This window comes from Oryzias melastigma, linkage group LG13 (genome assembly GCF_002922805.2).
Source record: "Oryzias melastigma strain HK-1 linkage group LG13, ASM292280v2, whole genome shotgun sequence".
Classification (NCBI taxonomy): Eukaryota; Metazoa; Chordata; class Actinopteri; order Beloniformes; family Adrianichthyidae; genus Oryzias; species Oryzias melastigma.
Window position 1 is genome coordinate 11,106,159 of NC_050524.1, and position 17,035 is coordinate 11,123,193.

The 17,035-nt window shown below is 39.6% G+C and overlaps 1 protein-coding gene across 1 annotated transcript; it reads left to right on the top strand.

The window, feature by feature from the left end:
- Positions 1–8,306: 8,306 nt before the first annotated feature.
- Positions 8,307–16,167, top strand: dusp14 (dual specificity phosphatase 14). The gene is made up of 2 exons (XM_024276458.2): positions 8,307–8,540; positions 14,795–16,167. Exon 2 carries the CDS (start codon positions 14,896–14,898, stop codon positions 15,526–15,528), a length of 633 nt encoding a protein of 210 aa, XP_024132226.1. The 5' UTR covers positions 8,307–8,540; positions 14,795–14,895; the 3' UTR covers positions 15,529–16,167.
- Positions 16,168–17,035: the final 868 nt, after the last annotated feature.

The following is a 17,035-nucleotide window of genomic DNA, read 5'->3' on the forward strand; positions in this document are numbered from 1 at the left end:
ACTGTAAAAACAAACCCCTTAGAAATAAGTCAAAGTTTCGCAACACATTGGGAGATTTTCTTTATACTTTTCTTGTCAAGAAAACCAGGAATTCTTTTTTTATTATTACTTCAAAAAGCATAAAAGACACAGAAGCAAATTTAAAACAGAGATTAAACCAACATAATAAAAAGGCAGCAAGGCAGATAGTACAGCGCAATGATACAGGAACAGTTTGGTTTTAAAACTCTGACAAATAGCAACTTACATTTGGTTCTCTGAACCAGTAACACACTGGAACGCAGAGTGCAAGGACTTCAGGGGAAAATATTTTAAAAGCAGACTAGAAAGGCAGTACCTGCCGATGACTTGAAAACAAGCAAGAATTTTTCATAGAAATCAAGTATTGCCAGAACAACCAGTTCAATTTAATTTAATTCCTATTCTAAAAAAAATATTTTAGTCACTGAGTGTTTTCTCAAACTTACATTATTTTTTTTTATGGAAAAAACTTTTGATTCGTATTTTTTTCTGCAGCAGATGAGACTTTTTTATTTTATTTTAAACAAGGGCTTTTTTTTTTTAACTTTCTTAAGATTCAGTTTTTGCTGTGGACTTTTTATTTATTTATTTATATTTTGTGGAATATGAACCAACCCCATGAAAGCCATCTTAGTCGGTTTACTGGTTTATAAAGCTTTAAGATTTAAAAAAGTGCTCTTGTGATGGAGCCTTAAACATCATCAGCAAGTTAAAAACATTTTTTTTCCTTCAGTATTTTATTGGAATTGTACTAAATCAATTATAAAACTACTGTGTTGACTAAAAAACATTTCCTTAAGACATTAGATTAGATTGAAGTTTGGACACCCCAGGTATATGTTATATTATTGTGCATCATGAAGCTAAGAAAAGATGAAAAACTTCTATAAAGGTATCAGATTACATATGCGGTATTCTTTTAAAATGTACAAAAATAGACTTTATTTCCAACATTTATCATTTCAAATTAACAGAAAACAAAATAATGGTGAATGCAAAAGTTTGGGCAACCTGGGAAATTTACAGTATGCTCCACCCCTTTATAAAAGCTGAGACTTGACGGTCTCATGGATCACATATGAGACTTTATTGGGAACATCTGGCTAAACTCACTGTCAGATGGGCCTTTTATCTCCTACTAAAGTAAATACAACACAAAGAGAAACGTACTTTAGAATATAAAAGGTTCAGTGTCAGAGTTTGGGCTTGATTAAAAGACAAAAAAACTAAATTCTGCATCAAAGGAACAATGCTATGTGTTTTATAGTTTTAAGATTCATTCTGGTTTCTGCTGAGCTGAGCATTGTTTCTCAGTGACACAGAGGTGCTTGTTTTTTTGTTTTTTTTTTTCTCTGTGGTGTGACGTGGGAAAGCGGTGACCAATGCAGCAGGTCAGGCAGGAAGCTGCAGGCCTCCAGCAAGCTTATCAGAGCGGAGAGGAGCAGCCGCATCAACCTTAGCTCACAGCCAGATTATGGTGACAGATTCAACCTTTGATGATAAGAATTAGGTGGAGGTGGAAGCTGTCTTAGCTGAGAGGCAGGAATCAGAACCACCTCTAAACAGACGTGTAGGAGAAGGGGTTTCCAGACCTCTGTGCCTTCTTAAATCAATGTTCAGAAAAAAAACAGCTTTGACAAGGTGAATGTCTCTTCACAGAGGACAGTTGGCATTGTGTCTGTGAATTCACACAAAGATCTTTTCAGCCACAAAAAGGAGCAGCTGTTGCTTAGTATGATGAACAGCAATGTGTTGTGGGCTCTCTGATTCTCAGGATTCTAAAATGAATAAAAAAACTGTTTGAGACAAAAAAAAAGAGTTTCTGACCTCTTAACTGTCTTCACATGTCGAAATTCAGACTCCAAAAGTACTGAAGTCTGTAAAATTGACACCTTCACAATCTGGATTAGTAATTTTATAATCTTAAATCTTTTATCAAATTGTTGTAACTGTTGTTTATCTCTTTAGAAATCCACTCACATCATCAGCGTATAAGGTAAACCACATCAAAACGTATAAACTCTGCAGGTCTGCTTGGCAGAATTTATTAATATTTGGCTGATGACTAAAATATTTTGTCACTTTTCTCATGATGCAGGATATATATAAAGAATATTAAGATTTAAATAGCATTTTTGAGTATTTATTTAAATCGTTGTGCATCAGGAACAGACAAAAAGAAAGGTTGGGGTTGTGAGAGGCTGTAAGATAGCAAGAGAGCGTAGATGCGAGCAGTGGAGGTTTCCTTCATGCCAACAGTCCTGGCCAGAACTCAGAGGCAAATTCTTGAAGGATTTCAGCTGCTCTGCAGAAACTATACTCTAGAAATAAAACGTTTTTGCTTTTTTTTTGGCTAAAAATGGCATAGTGATTATTAAAAAAACACAGGGGATGCTTTTACAAAAGATCAAAAGATGATTAGAGTGGAACAAAAGAGATAGTAGATGATATTGTGTTACACATACCTCTGTGTTGGTGATCTGAAGCCTTCATGCCTCAGAAATATTTAACTGCGTTTAAACCTCTATGACGCATTCGCAGTTTCATGTTGAATCTTAGAGGCTTTAACACATCAGTGCAAAACCGGTTTAATCAAACCTAGCCCCTGACTTCCACCTTCAGATTGCAAACAAACCAGAAAGAACCAAATGTTGCAGTTCCTCACATCCCCACTGGAGGCTGGTTTCAAATGACGATTTTGCATTGACTTCAATTTCAGAAAATTAAACTTATCACCAACATGTTTGTAGCATGTTCTTGTATTTTCTAATAATAGAGTGCATGTTTGAAATAATTTAAGATTTAAACTGAGTATTTATTCAAATCTTGTTGGATGAGGAGATGAAAATCAAATGTTTGAAAAAGTTGAGGTCTGTGACACAGCAACTGCCATAGATGTTTTTTAATTTAATATTTTTGTACTTATGCACCAAATGTTTTGTTTGAGTTATAGATCAAAAATTACACACGCACAAATCCAAAGTTATACACAAATCAACAATTACGAAATCCGGGTAAGTCTATTTTCTCTTCATACAGGGGTGCCCAAATCCAGTACTTGAGGGTCGCTGTCCTACATGTTTTCCAACCAACCTGCCATTGACGCTCCTTCTTGGCCAAGCACACTTGATCCAGGTAATCAGCAGCAATTATGCAGGATTTCTGGAAAACCCGCTGTAGGCCGGCCCTCATGGCCAGGATTTGAACACCCCTGCTTTAAACCAACAAACTTTTTAGCAAAAAAAAAGCAAAATGCCTAGATTTGCTTTTGCAACGTAATTAAAGTTACTTAAAATATCATAAATACATTTACACAGCACTCAGCAGGTTCTTCTTGCTAAGGCAGATTGTCCCCACTTCTGTGGGAAGCCTCCTCTTCTGTTTTGGAGTGGCAGGAGGGCAGCAGATGGAGCAGATGTTAATGTCAGTGCGCTGAGGGTGTGCAGAAATGTAGCGCTTCTAAAGCCTCCCACGCACCGTCTTTTCAGGCAGACAGCCTCCTTCTCTGCTCTTCTCTGACTCTTCAAAAAGGTGAACTAATGTCGACTTCCTTCACAGCGAAAAATGATCTAATTACTGATACAAAAGGGGAGATTCAGCCTAACACAACTCTCTGTTTTAAAGACACTTTTCAACACAAAGGTGGATTATTGATGCTGGAATCATTTTGGAGATTTGTTATCAATTCTGAAAAAGTTTTGATCAATTGGAAATATTGAGCAGCATCAAGGTCATGGGTTTCTGGGGCTCTGATGATTATAGATTTAATGTGGTCTAAATGGACCTGAGTTCATAATCCTGGATCTTTGAGCAGTTTATGAAGAGAGAATAAAAGGAAGCAGGTGCGTTCTGAAAAGTGAGCAGAGAGATATCGATGAATTGGTTTCAGAGCTTCTCCTCTCCGGGTGTCTCATCGATTTTTTTAACTTTGCTGCTATTCGAGGAAGAAGGGAGAAAGATGTCTGCCCTGGGCTTTATAGGACACACAAACACACACACACACATAACAAGCATCTATTCCAAATCAACGGCAGGAGCAGAACACATCTGTGTTTTGCCAGACTCTAACCTACATTTGTCCCACACATACACACTCATCTGGCTGCTATAGCGAGCTCGCTGGGGAATATGTGAGGTGGACCTATCAACACAATGGGTTGCCGTGGCAACCAGGTCTGTGGCACACTGGTGTCTGAAGAGAGGAGAAAAGGAGGGGCAGCCTGCGCTCGCACACGTGCGCTCGCCCTGTTGCTGGAGCTCATCTGCTGGCAGAGGAGTCGTGACTAACCTCAGCAGGGAAGTGTGCCCCCCCCTCCACGTGCCTGTGCGTCAAGGGACCGCAGAGATGGCACGGCTTCCCTGTCGCCGCCTTCTGCAGGGGCGTCCGGGTCCCTGTCCCCTTTGCCCCTCCATTTCTATTTCCAGCCGTCACATCTGGAGCGACAGTGTCGCCTGTGGGATCAGCAGGGACTTTATTTAGACCCCCCCTCCACCATCCCCACACATACTTCTGCATCCCCACCTCTGCTGACCACAAAACACTTTCCATTCTGCTCATCTTACCGCCCTTCGGCTCACACACAAGCTGCAGACAGAAATAAACGTTTCTAGCGTTACAGGCGGGCTTTGCTTTCTCAGGGATAATCTTTCTTATTAGTCGATGAAACTGATCCTTTGATGAGCTCAGATCACAAACTCACTGGGGGGGCCTCTGTCAAACCCCAACTTTTCCCCTGATTAATTAAATGGACGTTTGAATTGGCGGGAGTGTTAGAAGAAAAACCACTAACTAGAGTTTGAACGCACTGGGGTTTGAGGTGAAAGCGGCGGTCCCAGTTAATCAGTGTCAGCGTGGACCTCCACCTGCTTGTTACTAGAACGATGGTGTCAATGTAAATGTTTAGCCACCGTGGCAAACTGTTGAGAAGTATTATACGGGTGCGTCTTCCCAGAATGCCTCTGACTCATCTGACATTTCAGCATGGATGTCTCTTCACCTCCATCCATCTTCCTTCCTTTCCTGTTCTAATGGAAAATTCAATCAGGCATTTTTGAGCCACACTTTCCTCGTGGGGCGAAACTCGGATCTGTCTTCCGTCTGAAAAGGTTGCATTCTTGCAGATCTATGCCTCCGATTGGTTTTTATGCTCATTCTGTACTTTTAAAATATTATTTTCTCAATTCAACATCTCTGTTATTAGTTCTTGAACTGAGGAGGGGTAATTAGGAGTGACTGAGGCTGAGCCTCATGGATTCATTTTTTAAAAAGATGCACAGACAGCCCTCCAAATGCAATTCCGAAGGTCTGAGACCGGGAATGAAAAGAAAAGTCAAGAGTTTGTTTTCTCTGCAGATCCCTGATACATTTAAATTGGTAATGTGTGCAAGTCAGCAGCATGCACAAGTGGAAGCACACAGTCTGAGCTGCTGTGGCTCCCAACATTCAAGTTTGTTCTGCAGATTTTATGGGCTTAGGAACTGCAACAAAATTAAAAATATTTAATTTGATTAGATTTTTTGGGGGGGGAAGCTGGTTTGTGATATTCATGCATGACGCAAACGATGTCTCCACTTGTGCTTCCTGATCAAAGAGCTTCATTAAAACTAGATTAGTTGAGAAGAAAAGTTCAAGCTAAAAAAAAAAGAAAAAAAATCTATCTTTGACATTTTACAAAATCAATAATTTAATATTGAGTCAAGTTTTGGAGGGCCTGAAAATGATTAAATATGTATTTTTTATTGCTTTGAGGACAATCATTCATTATTTAAGTCAAAATTAAGAGACGTGAATAGACATTTGTCTTTAGGTTCCAAAATACATTTTGGCTAAAGGCTCGGTCAATGTTTAACTTAAAGGACTTTAAAGTCCTTGATAACAGTTAACAAAGTTGAACTAATTTAACATTAGGCTATAATCACAAGGTTTAAGTGTAAAGAATGGTGAACAGTGGTGCAGTGTTAGTGTTGGTTCAGATCCTGGCTGGGACGTTTTATGTGGAGTTAGCATGTCCTCCCCAAACCACAAAGTTCTAATGAGCTCTTGCTGCTCTGCAGAAATAATGCTTTTTGATTTTAGCTAAAAACTGCATAATTCTAATTAAAAGTCCACAAGGGACAAATTTACAATAGAAAACTAGTTGGAGTGCAACTTTAAATGGTTGCCCTATGGGCAGAGGTGTCAAATCGCACTGGGGGGCCAAGATACAAAACTTTGTGGGCCAAACAGGATAAATATTTATTAAACACATCAAACTACATTTTTAAAACTTTAAAACAACATTTTTAACATAATGATATTCCAGAATAATTCAACTTAAACGTTAAATAATTTTCAATATTTTACTTTTCATAAAAATATGTTTTGTCAAAATTATACAAGTTAGAAATTTACTAAACGTTAGAAGAAAAAACACAAAAATGTCTTTACTTTTATGTCATTATATGAAAAATGAAACTTATTAATAACCCAAAAGATTTTGATCTCCATAAAAATACACTTATCCAAATGTGAACATGCTGTCAAATAAAGCAAACAAAGCCTGGAAATATATATCAAATTTGCGCTTTTTAGCAAAAACAAATCAAACATTCCATTTTCTGTTCTCTGTGTTTTGTTGTCTTTCTGTCCTACTCTGTTTTGCCCTTAGTTGTTTTATCTGGTTATGTTTATTTCTTTCTGCACCATGAATGATAGGAAGGAGAGGATGATGACACCCTGGTGATGTAAAACACTGTGTGTTCCAAACAGAAAGTTATGGATCATTATAACTGATCTCTCAGCCTCTAAAGCTGCAGTGTTGCTTCAATATGTTACCAGCGCAAGACAACATCAACAACAATAAAATAAAATGATCAGGAGGGCCAGATTTGGCTCCCGGGCCTTGACTTTGATACGTGCTCTAAGGCGTGCATGTGTGAGTGTGTGTTGGCGAGATTTTGTCCTGCGACAGAATAACAACCTGTCCTGTACCCCGCTGTCTCCCAACAGTAGCTGGGACAGGCATGTGACCCTGAAAGCGATACAGCAGGTCAAGAAAATGTACGGAGAAAAATCACTTTGTGATCATAAGTGCCAAATTATGTTCTTTAAAACTAGTCGTTGTTGTCCACCTTTTGACACAACCCCTTGGTGGTTGCCACAGCGAATCACCTTTCACTAATCTGCACATTTGGTTTGGCTGAGAGTTTTGAACCACTTGCTCTCCTTCACACAATTTATTTTATCCGGGCTGGCACCGGATCCCCTTGTGGCTAATTATTTAGGCAGTAGAAGGGTCCTGGCTGAGGACCCATACTGGATTAACTACACCCCCTGAGAACCAAACCCAGGTTTCACTACAGGATAATAATGATAAGGATGATGGGGTTTTTGTTTGTTTGTGTTGACAAAAAGTTTAAAGTGATTACCTAAATAAATGGACTGAAAATACCCAAATATCCATAGTACGAAGGGAAGTAATGCAAAATATGCAGTAGTATGGGACGGCGAATGTAAAAATTCACCTCAATGAAATTATTTGACAGCTTCACCACATTTAAACATTTCTTTTTATATATGCTGGATTTATATCACATTTTGACTGTATTTAACACAAATAAAAGTATTAACTGTGACTTTAGGAAATGTACTTTTAGATTCTAAATTTAAATATAAATATTGTATATGAATACTAACAGATAATACTTTTTATTTGTGTTAAATACTGACAAAATGTGATATAAATTCATGACATATAAAAAGAAATATTTAAATGTGGTGAAGATGTCAAATAATTTCATTGAGGTGATTTTTTACACTCCAAGCCCCATACAGTACATTTTTTAATCATTTAACAGAGATCTGCACTCATAAATACTTACATGTCTAATTTGTTTGATTTACTCTTCTCTGTTCATTCAAAATGTGTGAACATTTTATGATAATCTTGTTCTTGTTCTATACAAGTCAATACATGTTTTTTCTTAATTTATTTACAAAAATCCCATCATACATTTTCCACCCAATAAAATATGTTCTTTCTTGTTAATATTTTTTTAAAATAAAATGTTACTTTATGCAACTTTATAATTTTAAATTTTATTACATTTGTATATGTGTTGGTTGTGTTCGTGGTGCATTTAAAGACCTCTTTAATGACTCGGATATATTTATATTATATTATATTTAAACTCCATGACTCCCTTTAACCTCTCCGCTGTGAAACGGGTTCAAACACGCCTTCCAATAGAAACGCCTGGAATCCTGTTGGTGATCACGGATGCTCCTCCTCCTCCTCCTCCTCCTCCTCCTCCTCCTCCTCTGCGGGGCACTGATCACCCCTCATACCGGAGGCATCTTCCCTGCGCACACGCAGCTCAGCCAGCAGCGTCAGTCGGTCCAGGCGGATGTGCGGATGCTGCTTCCCCACACTTTCTCATCATGCTCGCTCGTCTCCGCCCGGCTGCTCGCCATCACTTCTGCCGCGTGCGTGATCGGACCGACCGTGGATGCGTGACTGGAGCCGAACCGGCTCTGACTGGTGAGTGGAGTTCACGCTGACCTCACGAGGAGCCACAGAGAAAGGATGCTACAGCTTTGATAGAAGCTCATCGAAGGTTAAACTTCAGTGAAAGAGGATGGATGCGTGCGCAAAGAGCGCTCTTTATTAATGCGCAAAGTTCCGAACATTACAGAGCCAGATTAGTGGATAAAATGATACATTTTCTTGTCAAAAATACATGTTTTTGTTTTTTTTCCTTTTTACAATATATTCATAATCGGAATATGAGATTTTTTTTATACATAAATTCCCCAAAATCTAGAGTTGAAAAGCCACTTTTGTGCTGCTTTATGAGTTGACTTTTAGAGATTTTTGTTAAAAGGAAATGTGTGAGACTCAGAAGTAGACTTTCTTTTGCTGAATTCAGTCTGAAAAAGCTTAAAGTTTTATTGTATTTTTTTCTATAATTAAGGGGTGTTTTAAAATTCCCATTCCTGTCTGACCATGCAGTTCTCTCTCTGAGTGGATGCTCATCCCCAGTAAAAACACTGACTTTCCTCTGGTATTTGGGTGTTTTGAGGGATTTTATTCTGCCGTGTCCCACCGTGTCACTCAGCTCAGATCCAATGTTGTGAGAGGGAGGTTTCCATCCGTGCTGCCGCTTTCGTTTTCCAGCAGGTGGGTCACATTTCCACTTTGTGTTAATGGAGGGGGAAATGGACCCCGGAGGAATCTCGCCGGCGTGGGAGCAGCATCAGGAGAGCTGGGATCTGGGTCCACCTGTTGACAGCCGGATGATTGAGCGACTCTTTGAATACACCGAATGTTTTTGCTGGAACAAATGCAGAGTGACCCTGAGCTCCGGCTTTGGATCTGGGAATTGCCGCCCTCCCCTCCCTTTTGGCGATTGAGCCCTTGGTGTTAATTTGATTGGCAGTGAGCTTCAGTGTCTCTAACCTACAGTAACAGATTTTTGCTTGGGTGACAGCTTGTGCATAATGCTCCCTCCTCCGCTCTGTGCTGCCTCCCTCCTGCCCAGCCTGGGGTATAAATAACCGTGTGGATGGAGCAGATCAGCATTGCTCAGCGCCGTGGTACCACATCAGCACTTTGGAAGGGGTCAGTCGGGGATGTTTTGGGTTCTCTTGTCTTCATCTCTCCAATACGGCAGATCTGTATGTCGATTGGACGGTGGTTCCTGCTGCTTTCACTTTTTTTTTTTTTTTTTGCTGCATGTGAAAATGAACGCATTAACCATTGTATCCCAAAACTCCATTTTCAGTTCTGGCCATTCATCACTTTAGCAAGGTCATTGTGATCTAATCTGAGGAAGGCTGCAGGGATTAGGATTGAACAGGAAAAGATGAGAATCAGTGCCATGGTTATTGAACATAAAAATCATTTCTGTTGTGAAGTCACAGTTAAAGGGCCTATATCATTCTCTTATTAAGCTTTTCAGAGTAAACTATATCCATATACTATATTACCTTTCTCACACTAAAGAAGGATTTCATGAAATATTAGTTATTTTTGTAAACTTTTCTCTTACCTGGATGTAAGACGACTCGATCTCTGAGGCACCGACTTTTGCTCCTTGTGGGTGTCGCCCATTTCACACCATCATTCTGGAGCCGGGCTCGGCAGAGTTTCAGTGTTTTGCCCACAAAAGCAAACAACATTCAAACTTTTACAAAGATGGATGTGCATATTTTAAATTAAAATGCTTTGCCGATCACTGCTAAATCCATGGAGAAATTGGGTGTGAGTGTTAACCTGTTACAGGACAGACTCTTCCTGAAAGGGGCTGTTCCTCACTTTGTGACATCAGAATTTGAGAACTCACTTGTTTTTTTGGACTGGGAGGGGTTTCATAGGAATATTCTGATGCAGGAATGGAGCAAAAATATGCGAGCACCAAAAAAGGTTTTGCGATTGGAGGAGGTGATTTTAGGGTTGTATCGTAATGGAAATATATTTAAAAAAAAATGCAATGGAATGCAGTGACAGTTTTTTTGAATTAAATGTGCTTCTTGGTAGGAACTGGCTGTCTTGAATACAACACAGCGGGCGCCACAAAAGGTCTTTCGGCATCACAGCTCATTCAAAGCTGAGTGTCGTGCATGATTGTTGGAGCCACAGCTCCTCTGTGAAATCACTAATTAAGACTTATCAAAATCTCATCATCCGCTTGCCGCTCCACGCCCTGAATAAGATGCTGCCGTCTCCTTTGATAGATGATGATATCGTGGCAGAAATTTGAATGTATTTGGTCATGTTATCAAACAAAAACAAGGGTCCAACTGCTTACTTGTTGGAACTTAATTTTTTAATACTGCTGAACTGGTTTCTCACGTGCGAGTGTTTTGCTCATTGACATATATAGAGACTTCCAATGGTCTAGCTGCAGGGCACACGTGTGCTGTGGTGTCAATCAAACGCTCCTTTTTTGTGAGTCAACATTTCTTGAATTTCGATAAAGTTTTGCGCATAACTATAATGGAAACACAGCTTTTAAATGTGTAACTAGAGATAAACTGCCTTCCTGATTATTCTTAGTGTTTGTGCTGTCCATGCTTAAAGTTACCAGTCTTAGAGATCTTCAGTCAACCAGAACACAGAAAAACTTTCAACAGTGTTTCAGTTTTTAGAACCGTCTTGGGAAAACACAAGACGCCGTAATTTATGTGCTACTTCTGAAACGTGCATAAAAGCGACATTTTGGACGGCCGATACACCGTTCTTTATACTGCTTTTCCTGGCGATTTATGACCCCTTTCTCTTGCCACCATGGTACAGGTGTCACATTATGTCATTTTCCGTTTCCAGAGTCAGTGAATGCACCAGGACTGAGGTTACCACCCTAATCAAATTTGATTGGTCCTTTGTGTTAGCCCCGCCCCCATGCGCCAGAACCGGGCCAAACGTTTCAAACCTGAAATTTTCATATTCCAAAAAAGAGTTGAAAGTAAAAAGAAAAAGGTTTTAAACTGAAAATTTGAGTTTAAAAACCTAAAACTAGAAAATCCAAAGCTGAAACAAATTAAGTTCCTATTAAAATTACAGAAAGTTTTCGACACTTTAATTTCTTTGGCTTAACACCAATATTTCAGATGTAATTTTTCAAGTTCTATTATTTATTTTTATGATCCCAATTTGGCTCCATAAAAACAAGCAATGGAGGCGATCTTAAAGACCAGGATTGAACATCTCTGAATTAAAGTGTTCCTTATATAATGAGTTCACTCAGCTTCTCATGTCTATAGCATATTTCCAATATTTCTCTCTGTTGATAATTTCAAATAAGAGTAAGACGCTGTTATTTTAAGAGACTGTGCAACTACAGTAAATATTGGTGGTAAATGCTATTTCTGTCCTTTTATTACCGGGGGCGATACTAAGAAAAAGGGAAACAGCTGCAAAGCCAGCACCTCCATGACAGCTGTTTAAGCAGTTATTGACAGCTGGCAGTAAAAAGTGCACAAACAGGGAGGGACTTCATCCGGAGATCCTTCCTTTTTCTCCAGCATCAGGAAGCAGGCCGTGCTGAGACGGCACAGCTGTGATCGATTGGTAATTATTTATTTATTTTTAATAGTTCAGGGGTGACGTTGAAATGAAGCAGTTACAACCCTCAGGGTGATACAGTCTGCTCTGCAGTGACTTCTATTTTGGTGCAAGCTTCAAGCTATAAATCTATTTAAAAACAGTAGACTGGCATCCTTGAATCCAAACTTTTCTCTGAGGTGTAGAGCAACGTCTTTGTGTGAGCGTCTGCAAGCTGAAAAGCTAGATCAGGGCTTTGTTAACTAACTAAGCATCTAACAATAGGTACAGGCGATGCACAACACGTGCAGCTGCAGTAAGGGATGGGCTTGCATTGGCTCTGTTCCCCTGTTAGCAGCTCAATAATAATACATAATAATAATAATTTTTTCCTTTAAAAATCTGTGCAGTGTGTGTAAAAAGAAGCATCATAAATCCAGCTTGAATTGTAAAATTAACCAAATATCACTTATAACAAAAACATTTTTTTGCCAATAGTGCAAAAAATATGTGAAAAATGTACATAACTTTGATTTTGGTCGTGAAAAAAAGGCTGATTTCTCCTCACATCTTTACTTAAATCATTTACTTTCAGCTCACATAATAGTGTTTTACCTGGAGTAAGGTTGGTGATGTAACTTCTTGGTTAGCTTGGTTAACATTAAACTGATGTGAGTTTTTTTTATGTGGTCAATCATCTCTATCTTGATGAAAAAATGATGACACAGGCAGAGACTTTTCAGAAACTGAAAAAAAATATTGAATAAATAGACAAGTGTAACTGTGACTTTCATAGTTAGCTGTTGATTGGTAGGTAGATCATATCCCATTCTAATGTCAACTATAAAACGTTTCTGTTTTTGCTAAAAATGTTTATTTAACTGCAGAACTTTACATCAGAAGTGTGCAAACTTTTTGAATAAAGGGTCAGATTTGCCAGCACTGTGGTTTTGATAACATAAATATAATAAAGGGGCTCCTCTTGTTTGGCCCTTGAGGTTTATGGTCAAGTAGCCACAGGTTTACAGTGACTCGTAATGTAAACTAGCCAATCACAATCAAGAAATTGTACAAACACAATTCGTTGAAAGTGCTGGGGGCGCATATTCTTGATCTTATGACAGGAGATTGCAAGTTCTTGGAAATTAGAACATGGGCAGCATTTTGGCAAAAAAAAGGCCAGACTTTGGACATGCCTGTGTTAAAGAGACTTGTACATTTCTTTAATGTAGTTTTATGGTTTGTTTTTTACATTTCTCAGTTTGTGAAACGAGCTTCTACTGTGGGAAATTAGTTAACTTTGTTTATTTCAGGTGACTCTTAGTATTAAACATTTGTTCATTCTTAGCTCCCATTTTCTGTTCAAAAATTTAAAGTAAACCCAACAGAATTGATTGGGACAGTTGCTTAAAGACTCATTTCCAAAGGAAAAAATATTTCAAAATACATGGATGCACTTAACCTCAAAACATTTTAACATTCTTGAAATAATTCGAATAAATTGTCTTAAATCGATAAAAGCTTGAATCTGTGTAAAATTATGAAGGATTTTGTTTTGGGTTTTTTTGCATCAGAAGTGGGTCGGCCTAACAAAACTCTCTCTTTAATTTGCCCTACAGTTCGCATGGTGATCCTACATCAAGCTTGACATTTCAGAATCCTATCGGTAACAAATGTCTGTGGTCACAACAGAAGCCAAGAGGTCACATTCTGGTTGGGGTTTGATCTTAATGCAAAAATGAAATCTGTAGCCGGACTTCAAGTGTGTCTGATGTGGACATTTATATATTTTCTGACAATTTCTTTACCTTGAAGAGAAGCTGGTCTATACCAGAGTCTTACTGTCTTACTGTCACATGCAGGACATGCAGGACTTCTCTTTTATTGAATTAGGATTGTGCGTTTTGGAAAGCAAAAATATGTTATTTTGCTTAGAAAATGCATGCAAAAGATAACGAATAAATTCGATTTTGAGAGTGTAGGAATTGCCCAGAGTACAAAGAGAAACCGACGGTAATCTAATGGAAGTTATACCAGGCCTTTTAACATTGATGTGTAAAAAAATTGTATTCTGAGACAATTGCTTCATGTTAACTCAAGGTAGGGGGGAAAAAGTCAGTTATTGTTATTATTGTACCTTTAATAACCAATTTTTAGCTAAATTAAAATAAAATTGGATATTAGAATTTATCAAACTGTGCCCCTAAATGAAAACTGTTTTCAGATGTCTTTTTGTTTTTTTATGTGATTATTTGCCCCATGCGGTTTAGTGAAGACCATCGAATGACGTTCATGGCAGGACCAGCAGCTCCAGAGACGAGATGTAATCTGTATGTGGAGCCGTGGATGGCTGAACATGAGATGAGGTGTGCGTTTGCCTGCAGGGAGACTGCACGCACATGTCAGAGGGAGGGTTAACCGAGGCCAGTCAACCTGAATGTTGTCAACACCTCCGGCAGACAGAGGTGTAACAGAAGCACACGGTGCCGGGGAACACTGTCCCGGCAGGTGATGTGGCTACATTGGATTCCAGCATCACAGTGGCTTTTTAAAAATAGAATGGGTTTTTTTTTTTATTGTAAATATGGATTACAGAAAACATTTCTTGGCACTGGAGTCCTAAAAACAAAGGATTTTGTTGTTTGCAAACTGCTCTGATCTTACTCATTGAAGCGTTTGTTTGTCTGCCTACACTAAGATAGAAAAATGTTTGATTTGGAGAGTCACTGAAGTCTGTTTTTGTCTTTCAGGAGCTGTCTGACTGGTCTCGCTGCACTACGATGGTTTTAAATTCCTGAGAATCCTCTTGTTTGGAAATTGCTTCCCTCCTTGAAGACCGTTTGTTTCCTCGATGGGTTCCCGCAGTCAAGGTTTCTTCCACCACCACCACCACCACCACCGGAGCTCTGTGGTGCCTGCAACCGTCCCCCGGCTCCTCCCTGAGAATGGGAACCTCCTGGGCGGGATCGCTCAGATCACTCCCAACCTCTTCCTCAGCAGGGGGAATGTTGCGTCCAACCGCAGCCTGCTGCTCTCCAAAGGCATCACCTGCGTGGTCAACGCCACCATCGAGCTTCCCAACTTTAACTGGCCTCACATGGAGTACGTGAAGGTCCCGCTGGCAGACATGCCGCACTCGCCTATCTCCTTGTACTTCGACAGCGTGGCTGATAAGATCCACAGTGTTGGACGCAAGCGGGGGGCGGTGCTGGTGCATTGTGCGGCGGGAGTGAGCCGCTCCGCTTCGCTGTGCCTGGCGTACCTCATGAAGTACCACCGGGTGTCTCTGGCTGAGGCCCACGCCTGGGTCAAGGCCCGTCGGCCCGTCATCAGGCCCAACGGCGGCTTCTGGCGCCAGCTCATCGAGTATGAGAGGAAGTTGTTCGGCAGAAACTCTGTTAAGATGGTGCAGACGCCGTACGGGGTCATACCGGACGTATACGACAGAGACCGCAGGAGTCTTGCTCCGTACTGGGGCCTGTGAAAACCTGAGCAAACTGTCCAAAAACCACAGAGAGGAGAAGCAAGTGGTGTAGCTGTACATGTGTGAGACTTACTTACTAAACACTAGCGTGTTTGGATCAGTGGAGTTTAACCAAACACCCAGTGCCTCTGTTTATTGTATGAGTAGGAGTAAGGCAACTTCAGACCCAGAATCCTGTGGACCAGATGTGACCAAACGATGACGAACTGAAGAAAATAAATCCAAGGTGTGAAGACGGTGCTATCTATCTATCTCTGGGTCTGTCTTTGGAGCGCCAGTGGATGACTCCGTGAAGGTGTTTGTTGTGATTCTGCAGCTCTGACATTGATGTCCGTTTCCTGGCGTGGTGTCCTGTGCTAGTATCGTGTCGCAGTTCTATTCAGTGTGAGGAGCTCTCAATTCACGGTAGCATTCAAGATTAAATATGAAACGGACAAGGAAAAGATAAGTGAAGGTTGAAGATGTTACATTTGCCTTTATTTTAAGGTGAACTTGTGGAATATGCCAGCAAAGTTGAGCGAAAGCTCCTGTGTAGCACAGGGTTGACTGCTCTGTCCTGTGACCACACTATGTTGCTGTAGTGCTTTCTGATGCTGTATTAAAGACTATATCTGCTGCTTCAGAGAAGTGGTAGCTCTATGACGGCTGATTTTTGTTCCCACTCTCACTGCCAGAAGTTCACAGTCAGATCGGGTCAAGCAAAGGTCCGTAGAGCACAAATGAACATTTGTGTGGTAAAGCGGGTCCATCTGTGGTTTGGTTTTCTTCAGAAGTCGCCATATGGGCTGAAAATTTCTCATCAGTTGTTTGGTGAACAGATGCTGATTTAGAGAACTTTAGATGAGGGGAGAAGGGGTGGCAATCTGTTTTAAAGTGGGGGCATCGAAATAAAAATCTGAATTTTATATATAAGAAAAATGCAATTCCATTTAGAAACAATGGAGAAAATTAAATGAATATAAGATAATTAAAGACATCATAAACAAAAATATTAAATGCATTTTCTATAACATCAATGAATGTATTTTTTGCTATAATTTTACATTTTAAGGTTGAATTTTTTATTAATTACAGCTTTCAAAACTATGACAAATAAGGTGGGAGTGAAAAAAGAAGTTGAAATGGTGACTAATTTGAATCATCAATACAAATCTCCCTCCAAATGGTGAAGGAAGATCTCCGAAAGCCACTAATGTGTCTCTGTGTGAATCGAAAAGGTATTTCAGACATTTTTCTTGTCTTTTCTCTTTCTTTGCAATTTCCATAAAAAATGCTCAGGTTGAAGAATGTGATAATTTGTCAAAAGACGTGTCAAAAGTACAATTTCAAGTTCAAAAAGATAATATTAGTCACTGCATTCAGAACAGAACAAAAGATAAAAGAGATTTCCCCTTTAGAAAATTTCCTCCAGATGAAAGCAGCGTCAGTCTGTCACATTACCTCAAAAAACACCTAAATGTGCTGAAAGTGGTATATTAATGGGTGTGCAGTTCAATATGCAATTATT

Excerpts from the sequence above, each read along its gene's own strand:
- dusp14 (XM_024276458.2), top strand. The coding sequence starts at position 14,896 with ATGGGTTCCCGCAGTCAAGGTTTCTTCCACCACCACCACCACCACCAC.